The sequence below is a fragment of the Clupea harengus genome, chromosome 9 (assembly GCF_900700415.2).
Source record: "Clupea harengus chromosome 9, Ch_v2.0.2, whole genome shotgun sequence".
Taxonomy (NCBI): Eukaryota; Metazoa; Chordata; class Actinopteri; order Clupeiformes; family Clupeidae; genus Clupea; species Clupea harengus.
The window spans coordinates 11,672,589-11,693,620 of record NC_045160.1 but is presented as its reverse complement, the minus strand read 5'-3'; the positions used below and the strand labels follow the sequence as shown (position 1 = coordinate 11,693,620).

Here is a 21,032-nt window from a genome sequence, read left to right as displayed (position 1 = left end):
CTCTCTGCTGTCCCTCTCTGCTCTGTGGGGCAGCGGCGCAAGCTTAAGACGGTTTCCATGAAAACACCAATGAGCGTGAATGACACAGGTCAAAGTTTACATTGGGAGATGGGGCACTTTCAGATGTGCCCCACAAAATCTGCCTAGCAACTCGAATCGAATATTGCGAAAAAAGCGAGATCATAATCAGACAGATCAATGCCAGTAACGTTACTGCTAGTTAGCTATCGCTAGTTTTTGAGTATTTTGGAAGTTTTTTAATTCAGCCTACAATGAATAATGTAGACTATTTGTTGAGGGTGCAATTAAGTAAACTGTAACACTAGGCCCCCACCTCTCCTCCACCATCACACTAAGCACTGGCTCTCTACAAGGCTGTGTGCTGAGCCCACTACTGTACTCCTTGTACACTCATGACTGTACTCCGACCCATCCCACCAACACCATCATTACATTTTCTGATGAAACCACCGTGATCGGACTTATATCAGGAGACGACGAATCAGCGTACAGAGATGAAGTACAGAAACTGACAGTGTGGTGCTCAGACAACAATGTCACTGAACACCACAAAAACGAAAGAATTATTTCTGGACTACAGAAGGAAAAGTGCAGATCCGGCCCCACTCTACATCATTGGGGACTGTGTGGAGAAGGTCCACACCTTCAAGTTCCTAGGAGCCCACTTAACAGATGACCTCTCATGCAGGGTTCTTGCACCATTTCAAAAGTAAAATGTAATGCTTTTTAAGACCTTTTTAAGACCTCAACAAATATAATTTAAGACCCAAAAATGTCACAATTTCTTTGGAATACTCAATTTATTGCCTCCTACAATGGAAATCACTGAACTTGTATCGTCTTTAGTAGGGATGGGTATCGTTTGGGTTTTTTCCGATACCGGTGCTAAACCGATACTTTTAAATGATACCGGTGCATAAACGGTGCCTGAACCGATACTTTTTTTAAACGACATTTTTTTGACGACATTAAAGAAAGGCTTTTTTTATTGCCAAGGCAATTTTTTTTCTTCAAATTGAACAATATATTAACTGTTTAAAGTATATTATAAATATAAATACATACAAAACACTTGGCTTCCAACTACAGCTTCAAACTTTTTAACTTCAAACTATGAACATTATATTAACTGTAAACAACAGTTTATAGTATACTTAAATAAATATAAATAAATACAAAAAACAGCTTCAAACTTCTTTTGCAAAAATAGTATTATTGGAGTCAAAAATGTATTATTTTGTTTGCATTTATTTCATGAAATTTCACCATTTTATGATTTGTTTATACCTATCTTTTCTATATTGTTTATAGTTAATCTTGTTACTTGAACACACTGAGTACGAGAAAATGTGTACTGCCCCTTTAAGAGACTACCTTTAGCTGTCATCTCCGTTTATTTTTCAGTCTTCGGTTGCTGATCTGCCGTTGACTCTTGCCTTCTCTCCCCTCTTTTCACACAATTGTTTTGTTGCATTTGCTGCACGTCGCAATGTTTTAATCTTTTTGTGCGAAATACAGTCACACTTTTGACCGTTTACCTTTCGGTATTTTCTCTGTTAAAAGGTTGATTGGCTAGTTCTGTTTGTGCTTGCTCTGTGAAATGCTGCATGCTCTTCACTGTCATAAGACTGTTGCTATGAAAACACCAATGAGCGTGAGCGACACAGGAAAAAGTTTACATTGGGAGCTGGGGCAGTTTTACATGTGCCCCACGGAATCTGCCTAGCGACCGTGTTCAATTTGCTCAGGCACCGAAATGAAGCACCGAAATCTGCGTTGCACTTCCCCATCTTCTTTGCATTTTGAACCTCACATCGACAACCGCGTAATGGCGACACGCAGCCTGACGTCAGCGTCTGTAGCCGACGTACCGTAAACAGCTATTAAATTGCGGAGACTCAATTCACACAATACTAAATGAATCAACTATTAGATGTTTTACGATGCGCCACTGTGCTTTCTCATCGTCATTAAGCGCACCGGCAAAAAAATTAATACCTACAGCAACTTTACGTGAAATTTAAGACAATTTAAGACCTTAATTACCCGAATTTTAATTTAAGACATTTTAAGACTTTTTAAGGACCCGCGGGAACCCTGTCATGGTCTGCCAACACCTCAGAGACAGTCGAAAAGGCACAGCAGCGACTACACTTCCTGAGAGTACTCAGGAAAAACAACCTGGATTGTAATCTGATGGTGGCCTTCTACCGCACCACTATCGAAAGTGTACTGACCAGGGGCGGCTTGTCCATAAGGGCGATTGGGGCGACGCACTGCCTAGGGGAAAATAAAAAATAAAAACTCCTGATGTATAAACGCAATATCCTTGTAAGTCGCTTAAATGACGATTTTCGATTCGAGTCAGATTCTACCACTAGGCCGTCCGATCTGCCTCTGTATGTCATTGTCGAATCATGTAACAGTCATTCAGTCAGCCCAAAGTCGTGCTTCAAAAGGGCCCGCCCCTTCTGGGGCGATTTGGGGCGAAATGAAAATCACCCCAGACCTCTCCCATTGACTCCCATGTTAAATCCATTTTTTTTTTCACAAAACAGAGCTCTCAATGCATTCTCTATGGCTTCCGGGAGGGCTCGCCCCTCCTGGTCTTGTCATAAGTAATCGACGTAAAAGCGTATAAGTACGTCATACAGCTTCGACAAAGGCATATTCTGTCGAGATGGCCAGTGCTCAGTGCAACAGCAGCAATTCAATTCTTTCTTCGAAAGAGACTCCTTTCTGTCGGCGTAACAATGAAGACAAATTGGCAACAATACAATTAGGACCTCCTAGACCAAATATAACGATTAAACAGGTAGCTACAAAGAAGGGGAAATCCTACACCCGAGGATTTTCAAAGAATTGGTACCAAAGGAAATCGTGGCTAGCAGGCTGTGAAGTGGCTAACGCAGTCTTTTGCTATCCCTGCCTCCTTTTCCACTCCGAAGGCTCCATGACAGACAGCACTGCATGGACAACAACCGGAGTTAAGGACATGCACCATCTGTCCGAAAAGGTAAAATAACATGAGCAGGCGAAGCTACACATAGACAGTTGTCTGAAGTTCTGTGGTTTTGGGAGGGTGAACATTGCCACTCAACTGGATGAGGGATACAGGCTAGCAGTACGCTGCCACAATGATGAGGTGAACAAGAACCGACACATCTTAAACCGGCTCATCCAATGTGTCAAATTTTGTGGCGTTTTTGAGTTGGCCCTACGAGGCAAGGATGAAACGGAGGGCTCCACCAACCCTGGTATTTTTCTTGGATTGGTCGACTTGGTGGCACAGTTGGACGAAGTATTTGATGAGCATCTTAAAAATGCTACAGTTTTCAAGGGAACATCAAAGACGGTTCAAAACAAGCTACTTGAGTGTATGCTAGCGGTCGTGAGGGAACGCACTGTTGCAAATCCTCATAACTACTCCCATGACAACAGCTGAAGCTGAGAGATGTTTCTCAACCTTGAAGAGAATAAAGACATTCCTGCGAAATTCAATGGGCCAGGAACGTATGAATGCACTGGCCATGCTTTCCATGGAGAGGGAACTTGTCCTTAAAATGCCTGATTTCCACGAGAGTCATTGACCGCTTTGCCGCACTGAAAGAGAGACGGGCAAAGTTTCAGTACAAGTAATGTAGTCTGTCTGTCTATTTTACTCTCTCTCCCTCTCTGTCTGACTGTCTGTCTGTCTTTGAGATTGTTCACTCCATGCATGCTACTTGCACTATTTTCTATGCCATAACTTATTTTGCTTTTGTAAAGATAAGTCAATACATTTTGTTGGTTTTGACTTATGTTGCCCCCTTCTTTATGTTGTTACAGGACATATCATGTGTCCTGTTAAGCTATGTTACATCATACAACATTTTGGTAATCTGAATAATGAACAAGTGGGACAATTTATTGTGGCGCCACCTCACTTTTTCTTTTGAAGGCTCATGGATGCAACTTTTTTCCATAGCTTTCCACCTGTAACTTATGTAGCTAGAGGGGAAATCTTTCTGTTGTGTGCTGCCATCTACTGGACAAAAAGGTATTGCTGTATGAGTTAATCAGCTCACAACAAATAGATACAATTGTCCTGCTTAAGGTACTTACCGAGTGGGTCACCTTAATCATTATCAAAAAAATTGCCCCCCCTGAGAATTTTTTCAGGAGCCGCCACTGGTACTGACCTACTGCATCTTGGCGTGGTACTCCGGTTGCACTGCAGCAGACTAGCGAGCCCTCCAAAGGGTCATCAACACAGCCCAAAAAATCACTGGCTGCTCACTGCCCTCCCTGGAATCCATTGCCCGCTCCCGCTACCTTAGCAGGGCCAATAACATCTTGAAAGACTCCTCTCACCCAGGCCACCACCTGTTTACTCTCCTGCCCTCAGGCAAAGGGTACAGGTCCTTTAGAGCAAGGACCACGCGTCTTGAGAAATAGTTTTTTCCCGACGGCCATCAGAACACTAAATACAGACATGCACTAAACACTAATCACTTTATTGACTACAAGTCACACATACCATCTCAGTCACCTTACACATGTGTATAAACAAAACTGTTTCTGAATTTATTGTAAAGCACCTCAGGGAAATACTGTTGATGTATTTATTGTTCCTCAGGGAAGTACTTTAATCTATACCACCACACTTTGTTGAACTCTTAATATATATATATATATGAAACCACCGTGATCGGACTTATATCAGGAGACGACGAATCAGCGTACAGAGATGAAGTACAGAAACTGACAGTGTGGTGCTCAGACAACAATCTGTCACTGAACACCACGAAAATCAGATTACACTCCAGGTTGTTTTTCCTGATAGTTGTAATATTGTCGTGTTATATGTTGTTGTTGTGTTGTACCTTGTCGCACCAACAGGAGAAGAACTCCAAATTCCGTTGTATGGAGAATGCTGTATTATAGGCAACATCTTTGTGTCGCGCTGAGCGCTGAAGCATGTGAAATGTATTTGAAATAGGATTTCTGCTCCCTGCTGGCACTCAAAATGCAGCCCATAGCATATCTTACTGGTCTATATAGGCCTACTGCTGATAATAATCAGCTACCTCTATTTGTCTGACGGTGACATGACGTCATACAAAATTGCCCCACCAGAAATTTCAGGCTAAAATCGCCACTGGCTAGGATCATGCGCCTACTTCTCATAAAAAGAAAAATGCGCTGCAGCGGCAGTCATAAACCATAATCTTCTATTCAAAACAATACAATTCGTTGAGACATAATTGTATCTTGTCAGGCCTGTTTTAAAAGGTCCAAGTCACATCCCTTCGAACTGCAGTGTGGTCATGTAGTGTTAGTACAAGTTTTCTTCCACCCCCCATGCATCGACAGAGTTTTTAATTTATTGCCGGTATTTAAGACGATCCACCTGGGCGGAAGAGGTCTTTTTCGCCCAAGTTTCCGGCACCAAATTATCTAAAATGACTTTCCATTTGTTGTAATATGGTAAAAGATTTTTCTATTGCCTATCAACATTAATCTTTCCATTATCAGCACATCTAGCAAGGCCTCACAGTGTGGAAAGTATGCTTAGTTGAGGAGTAAATATACGTTGGTCAGTGTCTTGGTTTGAAATTAATAAAATGCAAACTGAAACTATAAATGGAGATATGACAAGAGTATCATTACAGTGATTGGAGAAAAAGGTTTTCAAACATACAATCATGTGTTATCCACAGTCTTTCATAACTGATTTATTACAATGTGAAAACATAGCACTTTGATAACGGCAACTGTCAAGTTTCCTTCTGAGTTGCAGTTTGTACAGTGATGTAAACTATCCTGGTGACATTGTTTAACTGAAAAAATTAACTGTGAACAGTGGCAGACTTTATGGCAGAATGTGTTTTTCTCAAAGGCCTATTTAAAACTTTCCCCTACTGCTTTAAAAGCTTCACACTGATTATCGCCGAGAGCCTAAACAATAATTTACCAGCGTGAGACATGACCGCGTGCCCCAACCCCCAGCTATGGGTTTAAGTCCAGCTAAGTCAAGTCATCAAGTTATCAGGTCATAGACAATAATGTTAGTCTACTTTACTTTCCACCTGTACTTAGTAGTTTATCACTGCATATTTCACTTGTCAAACTGATACAAAAAGTATACTCACTGCTTGAGCCATGTCCTGAAACCTGTGTCCAGTTTTGTTAATAATATCCCCCAGACGGAAGATGGGACAGTAAGGATGAACCGACTCATCGTAGTTGCACCTCTGTAAATAATTCATGTCCTGTGTCTCAAGGACATTTGATCTGGAATCAATGAAGGATTATAATTAGCCCCATAACTTCTTCTGTGCTCATTCGAGAGGGTAGCTTTGAGCCACTGCATCATGCCACTGACAAGATCACGTGACTCCATTCTTTCCCCAGAACTGACCAGAGCTTTGACTTACTTTGAGAAGCTGAATCTTGGAAATCTGATGAAGTTCTTGATATAGATGGTAAAGTTTTCAGCTTTTCCGAGCTGCGGTACACTGACATAAAGAGGGTGATGATTTTTCCACAAACAGTTTTACTCTCATGTATGTTTCTGATACAAACCATGGCATTCACCTATTCATGGACATGGACAAACAGTCTGCTTTACAACAGTAATAATTTCATGAAAACAGGATTGTTTGATGGAAGCTCTTGGTAAATTGGTCTACAGACCATTTATTTCTTAATTTACAAAGAAAAAAGTTCAGTGATGTATAAGTCCTTAGTAAAAGTAAGTGTTAAAGAGTGTCTCACTTGGATTTCTGACTCCTTTCAACTGGACACCAGCCATGTATTTCACATGTCCCAGTGTCATTTCTGTCCTTTTTCAAGCACCGACCAGTCTTTATTCCTAAAGTATAGATAGCACATGTGAATTAAAAAAATAACAGTTTAATCAAAGCAGACCATGATTCTGTTGAAAATAGTATACTATTTAATGTTTGCTGTTATCACATAAACAATTAGCAGCTGGACATTGAGTAAAAGCACAACCAATGCCACTACACCCCATCACATCCAACCAAATAAACCTTCATTAAAGGTATAGCACTCATTTCATGTTTATGTAAGCAAAGCATCTATTTTTCCTGTTAGCACCCTATGGTGACTTGACTTTTTTATTACGATTGAATAGCCTAATTACACTGTCATAATATGGTACTTCTTTAGTCATACCATGACCAGCTGTAACTGCCTCTCCAGGTGGGCAGTCATCATCGTCACTACAGCGGCCATCCAGAACCTTAAAGCTCTAAAAGGATAACAAACATGAAGCTATTTTAACCGATGGGGCAGTATTCTAAACAAAATATTGAAAGGGAAAAAGCAGATAGAGTTCAGTCAGCCAGGCAATGTAGTCATCATAATTGTAAGGATGCATCCACACTTTATGGTGTTGTCCTGGACAGGACTGTGCACTTTCAGGATGCCTTGAACAAAAGGCAAGCCAGGCTGGCTATGACTGAGAGGCTCCATGGAGAGTTGGGATGTTTACATACCAGTCCACTGGCTCTCCAAATTAAGTGCTCGAAATGCAGATAGAGTTGAGGCAGCCAGGGCTTTACTGGTTAGCCATATTAGGTGTAAAGGTTGGTTTGTGAGTGCTGTTGAAGAGCTTAAAGTGGCACAGACGCTCAGCAGAGGAGAGACATATGTAGATCTGCATTTAAATCTTACACCACTTTGCCTCAGTTTGACATGTTACAGTCCTCCCTGTGGTATTAAATCACTGGGAAAGGTGGCCATCACTGGCACATAATGATGTTTGTTTAGTTACCTCAGTGGACATTAAATATGTTTTCATTTTTCAGAAAAGGCCTCTTGCACGGGCTATGTATGTGTTAAATGTGCAGTGTGTGGGATTCAGGGGGTTCATTAGCAGAAATTAAACATATAATTATCTTTTTAAAAGTGTATAATCACCGGCAACTACGAATGATTGTGTTTTCGTTAGCTTAGAACAAGCCCTTTATATCTATATGGTGGCAGATCATATTCCATATTGTGCCACCATGTTTCTACAGTAGCCCAGAAGGGACAAAACTGTCTCAGGAGAGGGATTTTCACTTTTTTATATTGAAGTGGTTTAAGAAGAAGAAGAAGAAGAAGAAGAAGAAGAAGAAGAAGAAGAAGAAGAGAAATCATTGGTTGCTGGTACTGGTTAACCATTTTGTGTTATGAGAAATGTCAGAACCCCAAGTTTGACAAAAGGAGGATCATACTTATAATTTAGTGCAAAATCCCAAATGTTTCACAAATTTTAGAATTTTATTTTAATGTAATTCAGAATTCAGAGAGATATACAGGGATTTTTGTGTGGCAACCTACCTGTCTGCTGGTAAACACAAAATGAGGCACTTACTTCTGCACAGTTGTCTAATTTCTGATTGGGTGTTTCTATAAAATTGGTTGTGATGAAAAGATTAGCATCACCCTGCAAGAAAACAAATAAGAAAATATCTTATATAGAACAGTTATTGTAATTGATTTTAATATCTAGAAACTAGAAATGTTAAACCTGTGATATCATCCAGAGATTAAAAAATGATAAGATAGAGCAGGCAAGTTTTAATAACATTTCACAAGAACTACATCAATGCCATACGTCTGGACTCACATGAGGTGGAATTACATAGTCCTCCGGTCCCCACATACTGAATCCCGTGTCGCTGGAATTGATTGATACAACTCCCTTCACTTTGGTCATTACAGAGCTCTGTATGGACTCCTCTACTGCTTGATAGCCCTTCTTCGTTACAAAAACCCACCTAGGCAAAAGATAAAAGTGGACACATTTATACATCAACTACGAGAAAGATCACCAAGAAAAATCACTTTATATTACCAAGAAAGTAAGTTAGTTATCCGTTAACAGTTCATCCTTTCAAAGTCTACAGGTAAATCTACAGCGGGTGTGTGCTTACCCGATTAGGTATCCGATGATACACAGCTGAATAACTCTGTATAATATGCCAACTTTCTTACTTTCCGCAATTACATACTTTTCAGTTTTATAGTCAAACGCCCCGAGCAAGATTTTCTTCAACGTTGACATGCCCATGCTCGGGCGATGGGACTGCGTCCAGGCACCGCAGTGAAGATGGTTTGAGATTTGACATTCGCTGGATATTCGATATTTGAACTTTCGATTTGAACACGACAAGCAAGTTTTCTTCAGCCAGGCGGTACTGTAGGCTATGTACTAACTTTCGGTTGTGGCTTCAACTCAACATGCGGCTGAAATGGGTCCTCCTTACAGGAGTCATCAAACGGAATATTTATCGGTTTGTAAAGCTATTCATATAATAGTGATACTCTTATTTAACAGTCTAACTCAACAATCTGACTAACAGCTACGTGCAGTAGGCCTTTACTTGGCAGTATGAGCATGAAATGGAAATGGCTACTGGAAGCTCTTAGCAAGCTCTTGGCATGAATGTAAAGCGTTAAGAATACTGACATAATTGTTCTCCTAACCTTCCTTGTGATCAGCCTGCTATATGTCTCATGCACGGAAGACAAAATATTTTCATTCATGCCTACACTTCAACCATAACCACTTGGTTCATAGTTGGTAAAGCCATGCAAATATTAATGCCACACCACTCGCTGTGCTGTCTGTATTTGTGGATAGAAAAACATATTTTTTTAATTGCTTTATATTTGTGGATCATAACAGTGCATTTACAAATAATTTTGAGACATTTTTCTCTCCATAACTTAAAGATCACATGGAAAGACATGTGAGAGAGAGTGAAAGAGATTTAATACGAATCCAAACAGATGCAAATATTCAAATACTGAGGCCACATTTATACGGAGCCTAGATTGCCTGAATTCATTTTTGGATCCAGTACCTTTTTTAGACCCCGTTTACGATTTTAGTGAGATGAATTCACCTACGCTCTCACGTCACCGCACTCATTTAGCCCACCTGATTAATTAGTAGACACTGCTTGGGTGTGGCTTTAAAGGCCTGGAAGTTTGCAGTGTCTTGAGATTGGGAATCGCTATCTCCTGTGCAGTTCGGCATCCTGTTTCTCCCGCGGTAGGTTTTCACTCCTAGAGCCAGTTGCATGGAACTTTAAACACACTGTGGACTAACGTTGTCCTTTATTGTAGCCTTGGGTTGTGGTCCTCTTCTTTCGCTGACCTCGAGAACTCTCTTGTTCCTCCTAGTTCCAGGTAGCCTATGCTACCTTTTTCTTGCATGGGTAAGCAGACCTGGTCTTTTAAATTATAAATCATATTTATAATGGGTTTTATGTTTGTTTAGTGAGGACACACGTTCCCGCGGCAGCCGTGGGTATTTATTTAAATCTCCCTATTGGCATCATTTTACCTCCTGTGGTTTTTAATTACGATTTGTGTTCTGCAGACGCAACCCGGCCTGGTGGAGGGCTGGAGCTGTCATGGCAAAAAGTGACCGGGTGCCAAAAAGAGCCCGGATGATTGTAATATTGGCTTTCGAACGACTCTTGAGTGACAGTTGCTATACCAACGCTAGCATTACGTAACCCGGACACTACGTAACAGGGCACTTTTTGGTCAGTCTCAAGAGTCGTTCAAAAGCCATCAGCTACTTGTTAGTCACTTAATATTGTGCCTAAAACTATAAAGTATTCCGTTTTAGCTACACCTGCCGGTATCCTGTACATCAACATTTGCAGTCAATACTACTTTTTGAATCGCTATATTGTGGCTAAACAAATTTTTACCTGGTAAATAAAGTGTTCCATTTTAGCCGTTTACATCATCATTTGCATTTCAATTGAAATTTTTTAGAGTAGAAATTTGTTTTTATAAAAAGGAGAAAATATACTGATATACGGTGCTTGTTTATCTACCTTTTTAGCAAGCCAGCAAGGTAATTTGCTAACATCTTAAATAATATACGGTGCTTGTTCATCTACCTTTTTAGCAGGCCAGCCAGTTAATTTGCTCACATCTTAAATAATATACGGTACGGTGCTTGTTCATATACCCTTTTAAGCAAGCTAGCCAGTTAATTTAATAACATCTTAAATCATATACAGTGCTTGTTCATCTACCTTTTAAGCAAGCCAGCAAGTTAATTTGCTAACATCTTAAATACTATACGGTGCTTGTTCATCTACCTTTTTAGCAAGCCAGCCAGTTCATTTGTTAACATCTTAAATAATATACGGTGCTTGTTCATCTACCTTTTTAGCAAGCCAGCCAGTTCATTTGCTAACATCTTAAATTATTTAAGATCTACCATTATTTGTTGATATAGGTCTATTTAGAAAGACTTGGGAGAGTTCATACTAGCTTGCTAGCTATACACTAAGCAAAATAATGTGCCCCAGCTAACGGAGGAATTGCTAATCGCTAACGAGATGCTAGCGGCGAAACCGGTTGAAATGTACTTACTTTGACACTATAACAAACTTGTGAGTCAACAACTTTCCTAACAGTCAAACATCAAGCACATGTTTTGCTTGGTTTATTGCAGGTAAAATACAGGCAAGCTGGTCTCAGGTAGCGAAGTATAATGCGAGATGCTCTGGGGTAAATCGCGTTATTGAGGTAGTCTGACTTCCAAAAAGAGCCCGGGTGACGTAATGCTAACGTTGGTATAGCAACTGTCACTCAAGAGTCGTTGCGTCACCCGGGCTCTTTTAGGCGCCCGGTCACTTTTTGCCATGACAGAGCCACGAGATGCTGTCTTGTCTTGTCGTTCTTTTGTTTTGGTTTACGAGTTTGTTTGGGTTTTGCGTCGGTGCTTTCCATACTCTGCCATATAGTCTAAACGGCTTGTGCTTGTCATTTGCTAATGCGTTTCTCTGTTACTTATTCTTTGTGCTTGCTTGTGTCTGTCCTGTCACTTAGTTTGCTTTGGTTTGTCGTGCTTAACTTGTTGCTTTGTTTTTGTTATTTTGGTCCGTGTCTTATTCCAGTAGCTGGGCATAGTTCCTGTGTTCTGTTTCGTTTGCATGTGTATGGTTTATGTGTAGGCTAGTACTTCAGGTATCCTGTGCAAGGGAAAACTATCTTGCCTTTAGTTCCTGTGTATATGTGTGTTTGCCCTACAGCTGGGGTCGACTGGTGTTTCATATTTTCTTTATCCCCTTTTGTTTGTATGTGCAGGCATTGTGCTATCCTGGAGGGGGGACTAGTCACCTGGTGGTGGAGTCCCGTCAGTGCATGCTCACGTGTGATCATTGGTTGCTGTGTCACTCTGGTCACTTTTCGTGTGGTGTGCTGTGTTTGCCTTCACAAGGGTGGTGTGAACCCTGAAGCACACTTCCCAGTTAGCCTGCCGCCACTCTAAGGTAAGTCCTTGCCTGCTATAGTTTGTTTCCATTTTAATTCCCTTCCCTAGCGTGTTTGTCAGCCCTGAACCTCACGGTGCTGACTGTATGAGCCCTTTTATTGATTATTTAATAAATACCTTTTCTACTTTGACTAACCTCTCAGTCTGTCTAAGTCCATCCCTTCCACTAGAAGCATACACATCATAATTACATATCTTTACAATAAATAACATCTTGTGGAATTCACAACTCTTGTGTGGTGTGTGTTTCGAACCTGTTCTCAAGGGCTGATGTGCCTATTAGAACATTTAGTTTAAATATAGTTTAAATATTCTCTGGGTGTAATTCCCAGGGTGGCGTAGTTGGCTACTTAGACAGGGCTGTGGGATTTCCCCTTATAGCTCCTGTTACACATGTACACTAGATTGCCTGAATCCGGAAAGAAATGTCTCGGATCGACCTTTCGTCTACACGAACAGGGCAGATTGGGTCACTGAATTCGCATAGTTTTGAATCGGGGTTCCAAAGTGTGCAGATTCGAATCTGTCAGTGGATTGGTGTTCGTCTGCACGCCGATCCGCACCCTTTCTAATCTGATGTAATTGCCCCACGTGATCGCCTCACAAACTCTGCCTGAACCCTTATTAACCCCGCTGCGTCACTTCATAACAGCAACAACATAAACTAAATGTATATGACGCCTTTTTCGTGACTTACATTTTCTACTGTGCTTAGTTGTTTGTATTGGGATAGTGTGCTGCTCTACCTACATGTGGATAGTTTTCCGTAGTCTTAATTAGCCAGTTGGACGTCATTTTTTAAACCAGCCAGAACAACGGACACGACCGGCATTATTTAATAACTGAATGGGTTGCCATGGCGCAGCGAGTGTGGCAGCCTGTTTTAGCAATGTCTTATTACCTTGCTGCTATTACACGTGAATTTCCCTAACGGGATTAATAAAAAAAAGGATCGGATCCAAAAATGAATCCGGATTCAGGCAATCCAGGCTCTGTGTAATCACGTATACACGGAGCTGTGTCAAGAAAATGCTAATTTTATTTGCGTTTACATGGAAACGCTAGAGCAGAGCGGAGTGGTTGAATCTGCTGTAAAGACGTCATGGAGCATGCGCATAAAGTGACAGAAGACAGTCGAGATCCAACTAGCTCAGGGGTGGCTACTACTGTAAATCTCATGACTAAGACGATCCGAATCGTTTCTCGATACATGGGCACGATACGATACAAGAAAAGATGCATGTTGATAAAAAACGATTCAGTTCGATGCAGTTCAATAATTGAAAACACTGAGGGCCTCATTTACTAACAGGATTGCGCCCATTTCAGGCGTAAAATAGCGGGTAAAGACATAAAACCCTATTTCCAAAGGAGGCGCACCTGAGTAAAAGTGCAGATTACCGCTGCTAGGAAGTGGGTGTGGGAAAGTGGGTGTTCGTCGCAAAGAGATGGGAAGAGATGCGTAAAGTGCGCCTAATTATGTATTAGTAACGAAACAAGAGGTGTTTTAGCATGACATATCAGCTGCTAAATTAAAACTATGTGCCTGCGAGAAATTTAAAAAATGTTTATATTTGATATATCATTTAATATAGGCATACAAACAAATAGAATTACAAACTGTCCCACCAGCTAGCTGTTCGGGAAAAGTTCGGCCACGTCTTACCCAGAATCACCGTTCATTGTATGGTTTAAACGGTATTTCATAGTTCAAGCACACTGAGTACAGTGCACAACTTCTGCGTAGGAGTAACGCGTATCTATTCAGGAAAAGTACTTGTACTCGAAGTACACTAACTAAACTACCGGTAAGTAAATTGTAGAGACAGAGCAGCATATTAATTTCACCTTCCATGTTTATTTTGATGTTATAGCCTCTCAAGCGCAAGCTACCCCAGTGCCATGGCAACCTACAACTACAGTTTTCAAATGTATCTGCCTAGGGCAGCGTTTTTGAAAAGCATGGTTTTCAGTGTTTGAATACGCCGTTTTAAAGTAAGGGGTGTCGTGTATTCCTACCAGACTATTTAACGGGATGCTATGGAGCAGTTAACCTGGATATTAACTATCCTAGCTATCTCTAGCTTAGAGACCCATCTTAACAGTTTGCAGTTGCCTGTGTGTGATTAACTCATGTTAATATGTGTGAATATGAACTTTCTTGTGAACATAAACTCGTTAATATGAAGCTGCACAGGCACCCTGAGGGGTAACCATAGCAACCCAGACACTCAATGTTCGCTGAAAAGTTTAATTTCCCCAAATCAGCTCACCAATAAAAGACGGTCTTGAATTCAAAGTGATCACAACTTTTAATGTGGACGGAAGGGCTAAACGGAGAAATATTTATGAGTTTCTATATTTACCTGGGTTAGTTTGCTCGTGAACCAAAAGCTCTAACACACAGGCTCTTTCTTCCCTATTTTCGCGTAGCGCTAAATAACACTAATGGGCGGTGTTAGGCGCAGATGACGCGACGAGGGTTCTTGTTTGATAAATAGGATGCAAAATACTGTGTGTTATTTGCGGTTTAGCAAAGGCGCAGATTAAGCTGCGGTCGCAATGTTAGTAAATGAGGCCCTGAGTTGTGAGGAAACAATGGACCTCATTCTCGAAACATTTTCTTACTTGTCTTATTAAATATCTTCTTACCAACCTCGAAAGACCAACCTCAGAAAAGATCTCCGCTTGATTCATGAACGCCTGGAAATGTGTTCTTAATTGAACGCGCATTCTCATGCACCTGATCTTGCATACAGAAACGCCCCGCCAGCTCCTTATAAGGGCATGCTATTGCAACGTGTGCACACTCCAGAGGCAACGCGAAAGCAACTTCAGAGACTGATCAAAATCATTTCAAAGCAAGCACCGGTAAACCCAGACTTCACCAGGGAGGTACTGTTACAGAATGTAGATATGTCCATTCTATTCCACTATGGCTATACCCACGCAATTTGAGTTTAGTGGTTTTTTATTTATTCACTGCCATTTCCAGTGTTCATATAGGCTAGTGCTTTTATTTATGTTAGGACATCACGATGGCTCGCTCTCGGAATCATGACTATAAATGTTAAACATAATTTTTAATGATACAAATATTCTCCTATTTATTATTATTATTATTATTATAATATATTAAATCCGAGGATGTCTGTAGAATCACGCAATCAACAATGATGTATCTTCCTTGGCTGAAGTAGCTAGCATAGCATTGGCCATTGAAATGAATAGCGTAGCAAGCATAGCATTGGCCGTTGAAATGAATGGGAGTTGTAATCTGTCATTCTCTCCAGGTCTTGGCGTTATTTGTGAGAATACAGCCTGATTGGTTTATGCCATGCGGGCTTTGGCCAATGACAGGCTGTCATTGTTCTGACTGAGATCAAATGCAACAGGTCAGCCAGTGTTTTGCGTAGCAAAAAACGGAGAGACAAACGCTTGTGAACCAGTTCATAACTTTTAAATCGTGCTAAGACTGGTTTATGCCATTTTAATACCGATAGGGGACTTCACGCATTGATGTAGTCGTATCTTACACGCTAAAAACGGATATCGATACGTATCAGGTTTTTTTTACACCCCTAGTGGCTTCCCAGTCCAGCTCAAAGAGCCATAATAAAACCCAACACCATTTCGAAGAGCCACACTGTTACTAGGCAGGAAATGGTTCAACATAACATAAGAGCCATAGAGAAGAGGTGACGGAGAATAATAATTGTATTTAATAAATTATCATGTTTTCAAAATACAGGAGAGCAAGGTGGCGGTAAAATAACTGTAACAACACACTCTCTCTCACACACACACCCACACACATACACTCCAACTAACTCACTCACAGAAAGAAAAAAACTATGTTCATAACTGTGTCTCAACTACGTTGTTGATGTCAGATATCCTCTGTTCAACGGTGTGCCGTGACAGCTGCAGGTCTGACACAGACTGCTTTAATCCGTCATTGTCACGGTTGAGGATAACAACATCATCACGTACACAAGACTTCACAGCCTCTCCCTCACTATATGACTTTTTTGCTCGAGCAATATTCCATGCCACTCGATACGATGCCAACGCGAAAGTTTCAGAGTACTTCGTGAATTTTCGAAAAAGCTGAGACTGTTTCCGTTTCAAAGTATTTACCTTGTGCTTGCGTAGCTTGGTGCCTTTAGGAAACTCCTGGCTATGTTAGCATGGTGTGTGGCACTCCAAGTTTGAGGCTTTAAAATGCGACAGTGACGACTGGCATATTAAGCAGAGGGGTTTTCCATTTCGCTCCACATCGCGCACTTCGCCATAACCCTCGTTTGTGTCAGTTACCGTTTTGAAACTTCCGTCTATAATAAAAATATTTTCACGTCAGATTTGCTCATATAGGCTATTGCTGACACTTTTAAAAAACGATTTTGAACAATGGTCTGATGCAAATAGATTAAACAGTGATATATTAAAGTTTGGCTTGTTAATGTCATCCCTCCTAACCAGCTTCTTAACAACATCGATTTAGTTTATGTTGTTGCTGTTATGAAGTGACTCAGTGGGTTTAATAAGGGTTCAGGCTGAGGTTGCGAGGCGTTCGAATCTACTCACTTTGGACACCTGATTCAAAAGTATGCGGATTCAGTGACCCAATCCGCCCGGTTCGTGTAAACGAAAGGTCGATACAGAGACATTTCTCTCCGGATTCAGGCAATCGAGACTCCGTGTAACCAGGGCCTGAATCTTCTTTGACCAGCGTTGCCCTTGACCTCGTCTTGTGGGATGTGATGTCACACAGCGACTTGCGTGTGAATAAACGCACCCATATACAGTCTCTCAAGATTTGGGTGGTAGCTAGAAGCTTCATGGTTCCCAGAGAGAACACTTTCCTCTCCTCAAACTTTGATTTGTACTTAAAATAAAAAAAGAAATACTTAAAGCGAGCGATACTCCATTCCCTTTTTTTGAAAGTGGGGACAAGTGAACCCCATCTTTTGCAGTTTCATCACAAGGTAATTGACCCTTGGGTAATTGACCCTTGGGTCCTAACAAACATCTGAGGGACTGTACACAACAAGACTAGACGATCTTTAGACACATTCTGGGCTTGTGTGAATTCCATGTCCTGTGATATGTGCCTGGTGATATGTGTTCACACACAATAACAGATGTCCATTATCCAACCCCATCAATCGTAGCTAAAATAAAAATGATCATACCGGGCAACCTCTCCCTCTCCTCCTACCTATTCACCCCTCTCTATATCATAATGAACTGTGTTCCGTATTAGTCCATATCCTACCTGTATACAGGTTTTTGTATGTTCAACCAGCAATACCAACAATGGTATTAGGTGGAAGGTGGCAATGATATACCTTATATGACCACATCTAACAGAATTTCTTTGCTTCCTGTTCTAATTTCCACTACAGTCCATCGAAGTAGCTTTACAAGAACTTGAAGCTCAAAATAAATTCTAAAACTAGAGGAAATACCTTCAGGAATAATCCAACATCAAATATTCTTCAAAAATATGATTTATTGTAGTGTCAACAAACAAAAATACAACAAGATATGACAACTATGCCACAAAATAAGGCAACTTAATTAAATTAAAATTATAAATTGTAACTGTAGGCTAATAAATCAAATAAAATGTGTTAACCATCCATTTATCAATACTGTATGCTATTTAATCTATCTATATGTCTATCTGTGAAAAACTACAGTACAATGTCTGAACATTCAGTCTCCTAGAATAGAAATAAGGTGTTTCTGATATTCAGAACTACCCAAAACCCAATTAAACACAACAACAAGAGTGTTGTCTTTACAATACTATAAGTCTAAATAAGGGAGTTCTCCTTATTTCATAACACTAATAAACAAAAGCTCAACAAACTGACCTGAGACTCCATGCCTCTGTCTGACTGGCTCTCTGTGCCCAGCTGTGTTTTCTGACTTGGCTTTGCCTAATGAAACCATTATGAAACATTTTCATAAGCATTTCATTCCTTTCTTATGGATATCTTTATCATATTGCCTTGATATTACTTGATATGCCTTTGTACTTACTTGGCGTTTTGGAGCACTAAAAAATTACCGGATGTCTGTAATTTTTCTTTTCTCTGCCATTTCAACTGACCTGGCTGGCTGACAATTGGAGACACACACACTCACCTGTTTACATATCGTGTAGCATAGCGGTAGTGACAGGGGAGAGAGGAGGAAAAAGAGAGGACTGTGTGTGTGTGCATTGTCCAAAATCAGTAACTTTATGGAAGGGGGGGACACGTCCCCCCCGGGATCTCCGCCCCTGCCCACCAGGACTTGATTCGTTGATTGCCAGTGCTGTGACCATACACAAAACTGTCCTCTTTTTCTCTTTGGCACGGATCGCTATTCCATACGGCTTCATTCATGGTATGAGTCCATATGCCAGAGTGCATTAGGATCTCTGGTAGAGAACTGCCGTTGCCGCAGATTATGTGCGCATCGTAGTTGATGTGCGCATCGCAGTTAATGTGCGCATCGCAGTTCGACACCTTGAGGATACATTAATTTGATAATCTGCTATATCACATCTTGTTGCACCACAAATCCCTTTGAAGTGCATGAAGATGCATTAAACGATATCCCCGTATTTGGCCATTTTTCGATAGTCTCTAGTCCTCTTGCAGAAAAGATTACTTTGTTTAAATCCGAATTATTTCCTCTTTCTCTGGTAAAGACCCAGTTCGCGATGATGCTTCAAAGAAGGCCACAAATACTCGTCATGATATGGTGATTTTGTGGACTAAAAATGTCCTTAAAATCCTAAAACTAAAATTCCTATTTTTTAATTTTAATCTAAGAAATAAATTTAATCTAAGAAATTCTCATTTCTTAATCTCAGAAGTTATTTTGGACTTTTTGTCTCAGATATCCTGGCATTTTACTCAGATATTCTGACTTTAAACTCAGAAGTTATTGCTAACTTTTTTCCTCTCAGAATCTGATAAAGAAATGTAATACATTGTTATTCTATTTTTAATCTGAATGCTTATCCTGTTTTACTAAGGCATACAACCTGTTTTTACTGATAGTCATACATACTATTCTTCTTTCAAGGATATGTTTGAGAGCACTTCTGTAGTGATATGAAACAGACATATCAACATCCTGGGACCGAATAACGCCCTGTGTCTGCTCATGAAACGTATGTCTTATATTCATATAAAGGCTGGCTGCGCCCAGCTCATCATTGGAGTTTGTTCATGATATTTGGTTGTGACACTTTCCCTCTTTTGCAAAAGATAAAGCGCTGGTATAATTCTGATTGCTGGTCTCTGTCTCATTAATATTAACGTCTTTATATTAATTTATCTAACAGAAACTGATTTTAAAATAGCAAAGAAGAAACAGAAGAGCATGTCAGTAACGACAACAAGCAGTTCCTTGCCCCGATTGTGGTTGAAGGTTCTAGGGTTCTAACTCAATACTCGACTGATTCCGATCGGTTTTGTCCCTCGTAAAGGGTTAGAGCTAAAAAGATGGGCAAATAAGGTCCAGGTTAAAAAAAATCACGCAGCCTCCCTTTAACAGGGCATGCGTGTTTGCTTGTTTGAGAAACGCCAGCATTAGCAAACCTTCATAGCATTTAGATGAATTGTTATTGGGAAAAACCGACCCAAATGTGAAATATAGTTAGGCCTACAATTTCATTGATATGGTGAGTGGATAATACATTCATTCATAGGCTATTGACACTGTCATTTGGCGCACCCTATGGGTTAAACTTGCATTGACTATTAGGCTACTAAACAGATTTAGCAGTGCGGTTCTCACCATAATTGGCATTTTAACTTTGCTTGGGCTTATTAAGGTGTACTGGTTCCTGTTGTTCTTTGTTGAATCATGTTTTAATTAACCCAAGACATTTAGGCTACTGGGGCAGCACCTTGGTCTGCTTAGGCCTGCTTTAAACCATCTCACGTAAGTCAGCGAGCCCACAACAAATTCATTATTTTGTTGTTTTTACGAGCTCGACTGAGGTTTCTATGAAGCAAGTCTATTTTTCCGACTCCTAGTGGGGTCACAGTTTGTTCACAGCAGGAGTTCAGCTTTCTCACAGGGAGGTCACCTGCCCAGAGTAGGCCCTCCTCTCTAACGTCCCTGCTGCTCATTCATGGAGTTTTCATGCTGCTCTGAACTCATCCCTACCGGTGATATAATGAGACTGAATCTTGCCAGGGTGTCCAAACACTAAAAAGAAGCCTAACCCCCATTCCATTAATCTCATTAGATGTAGCGTATTTATCTAACTACTAAGCACATGGCTATACTGTATGTACAAATAAAACTTCAGAACATCGTCGTATATTGACACAGAATTTCATACCAACATAGATAACAACAAAATAGCCATCCAGAAGACAAAGGTAATTTAATCAATTTACCACAGGACTGGCTTAATTAAGTGTCATCGGAACAGAAGATTTCCAGCAGGACGAGTTTGGTAGTTCCTGAAGACAAAGGCAGACAAACCTTTCAAGATTTAAGTATTTGTGTCCATATTAATCATTGTTTCATTAAAACAAACTAACATCAGAAAAATGACATTCCAAACTCATACGCCCCATGAGACACGCTGACAACCAACCACAGCTCATACATACTACACGATGTGTTATCAAGCTTATGTAAAAGGTCATCCCTGCATGCAAATACAGATAATGCTAATTGATCTCAG

General features: G+C 40.5%; 1 protein-coding gene across 2 annotated transcripts; it reads right to left on the bottom strand.

Moving 5' to 3' along the window:
* Window positions 1-5,364: 5,364 nt before the first annotated feature.
* On the bottom strand, window positions 5,365-9,387 carry LOC116221824 (P2X purinoceptor 5-like). Of its 2 annotated transcripts, none has more exons than XM_031573441.2 (7): window positions 9,030-9,387; window positions 8,645-8,795; window positions 8,390-8,461; window positions 7,204-7,279; window positions 6,781-6,877; window positions 6,441-6,521; window positions 5,365-6,297 (listed from the first exon to the last, which is right to left on the bottom strand). In XM_031573441.2, exons 1-7 carry the CDS (start codon window positions 9,086-9,088, stop codon window positions 6,129-6,131), a joined length of 705 nt encoding a protein of 234 aa, XP_031429301.1. In that variant the 5' UTR covers window positions 9,089-9,387; the 3' UTR covers window positions 5,365-6,128. The 2 variants fall into 2 exon arrangements, with proteins under 2 accessions (XP_031429301.1, XP_031429300.1); XM_031573440.2 differs by having other exon boundaries at window positions 8,952-9,383.
* Window positions 9,388-21,032: the final 11,645 nt, after the last annotated feature.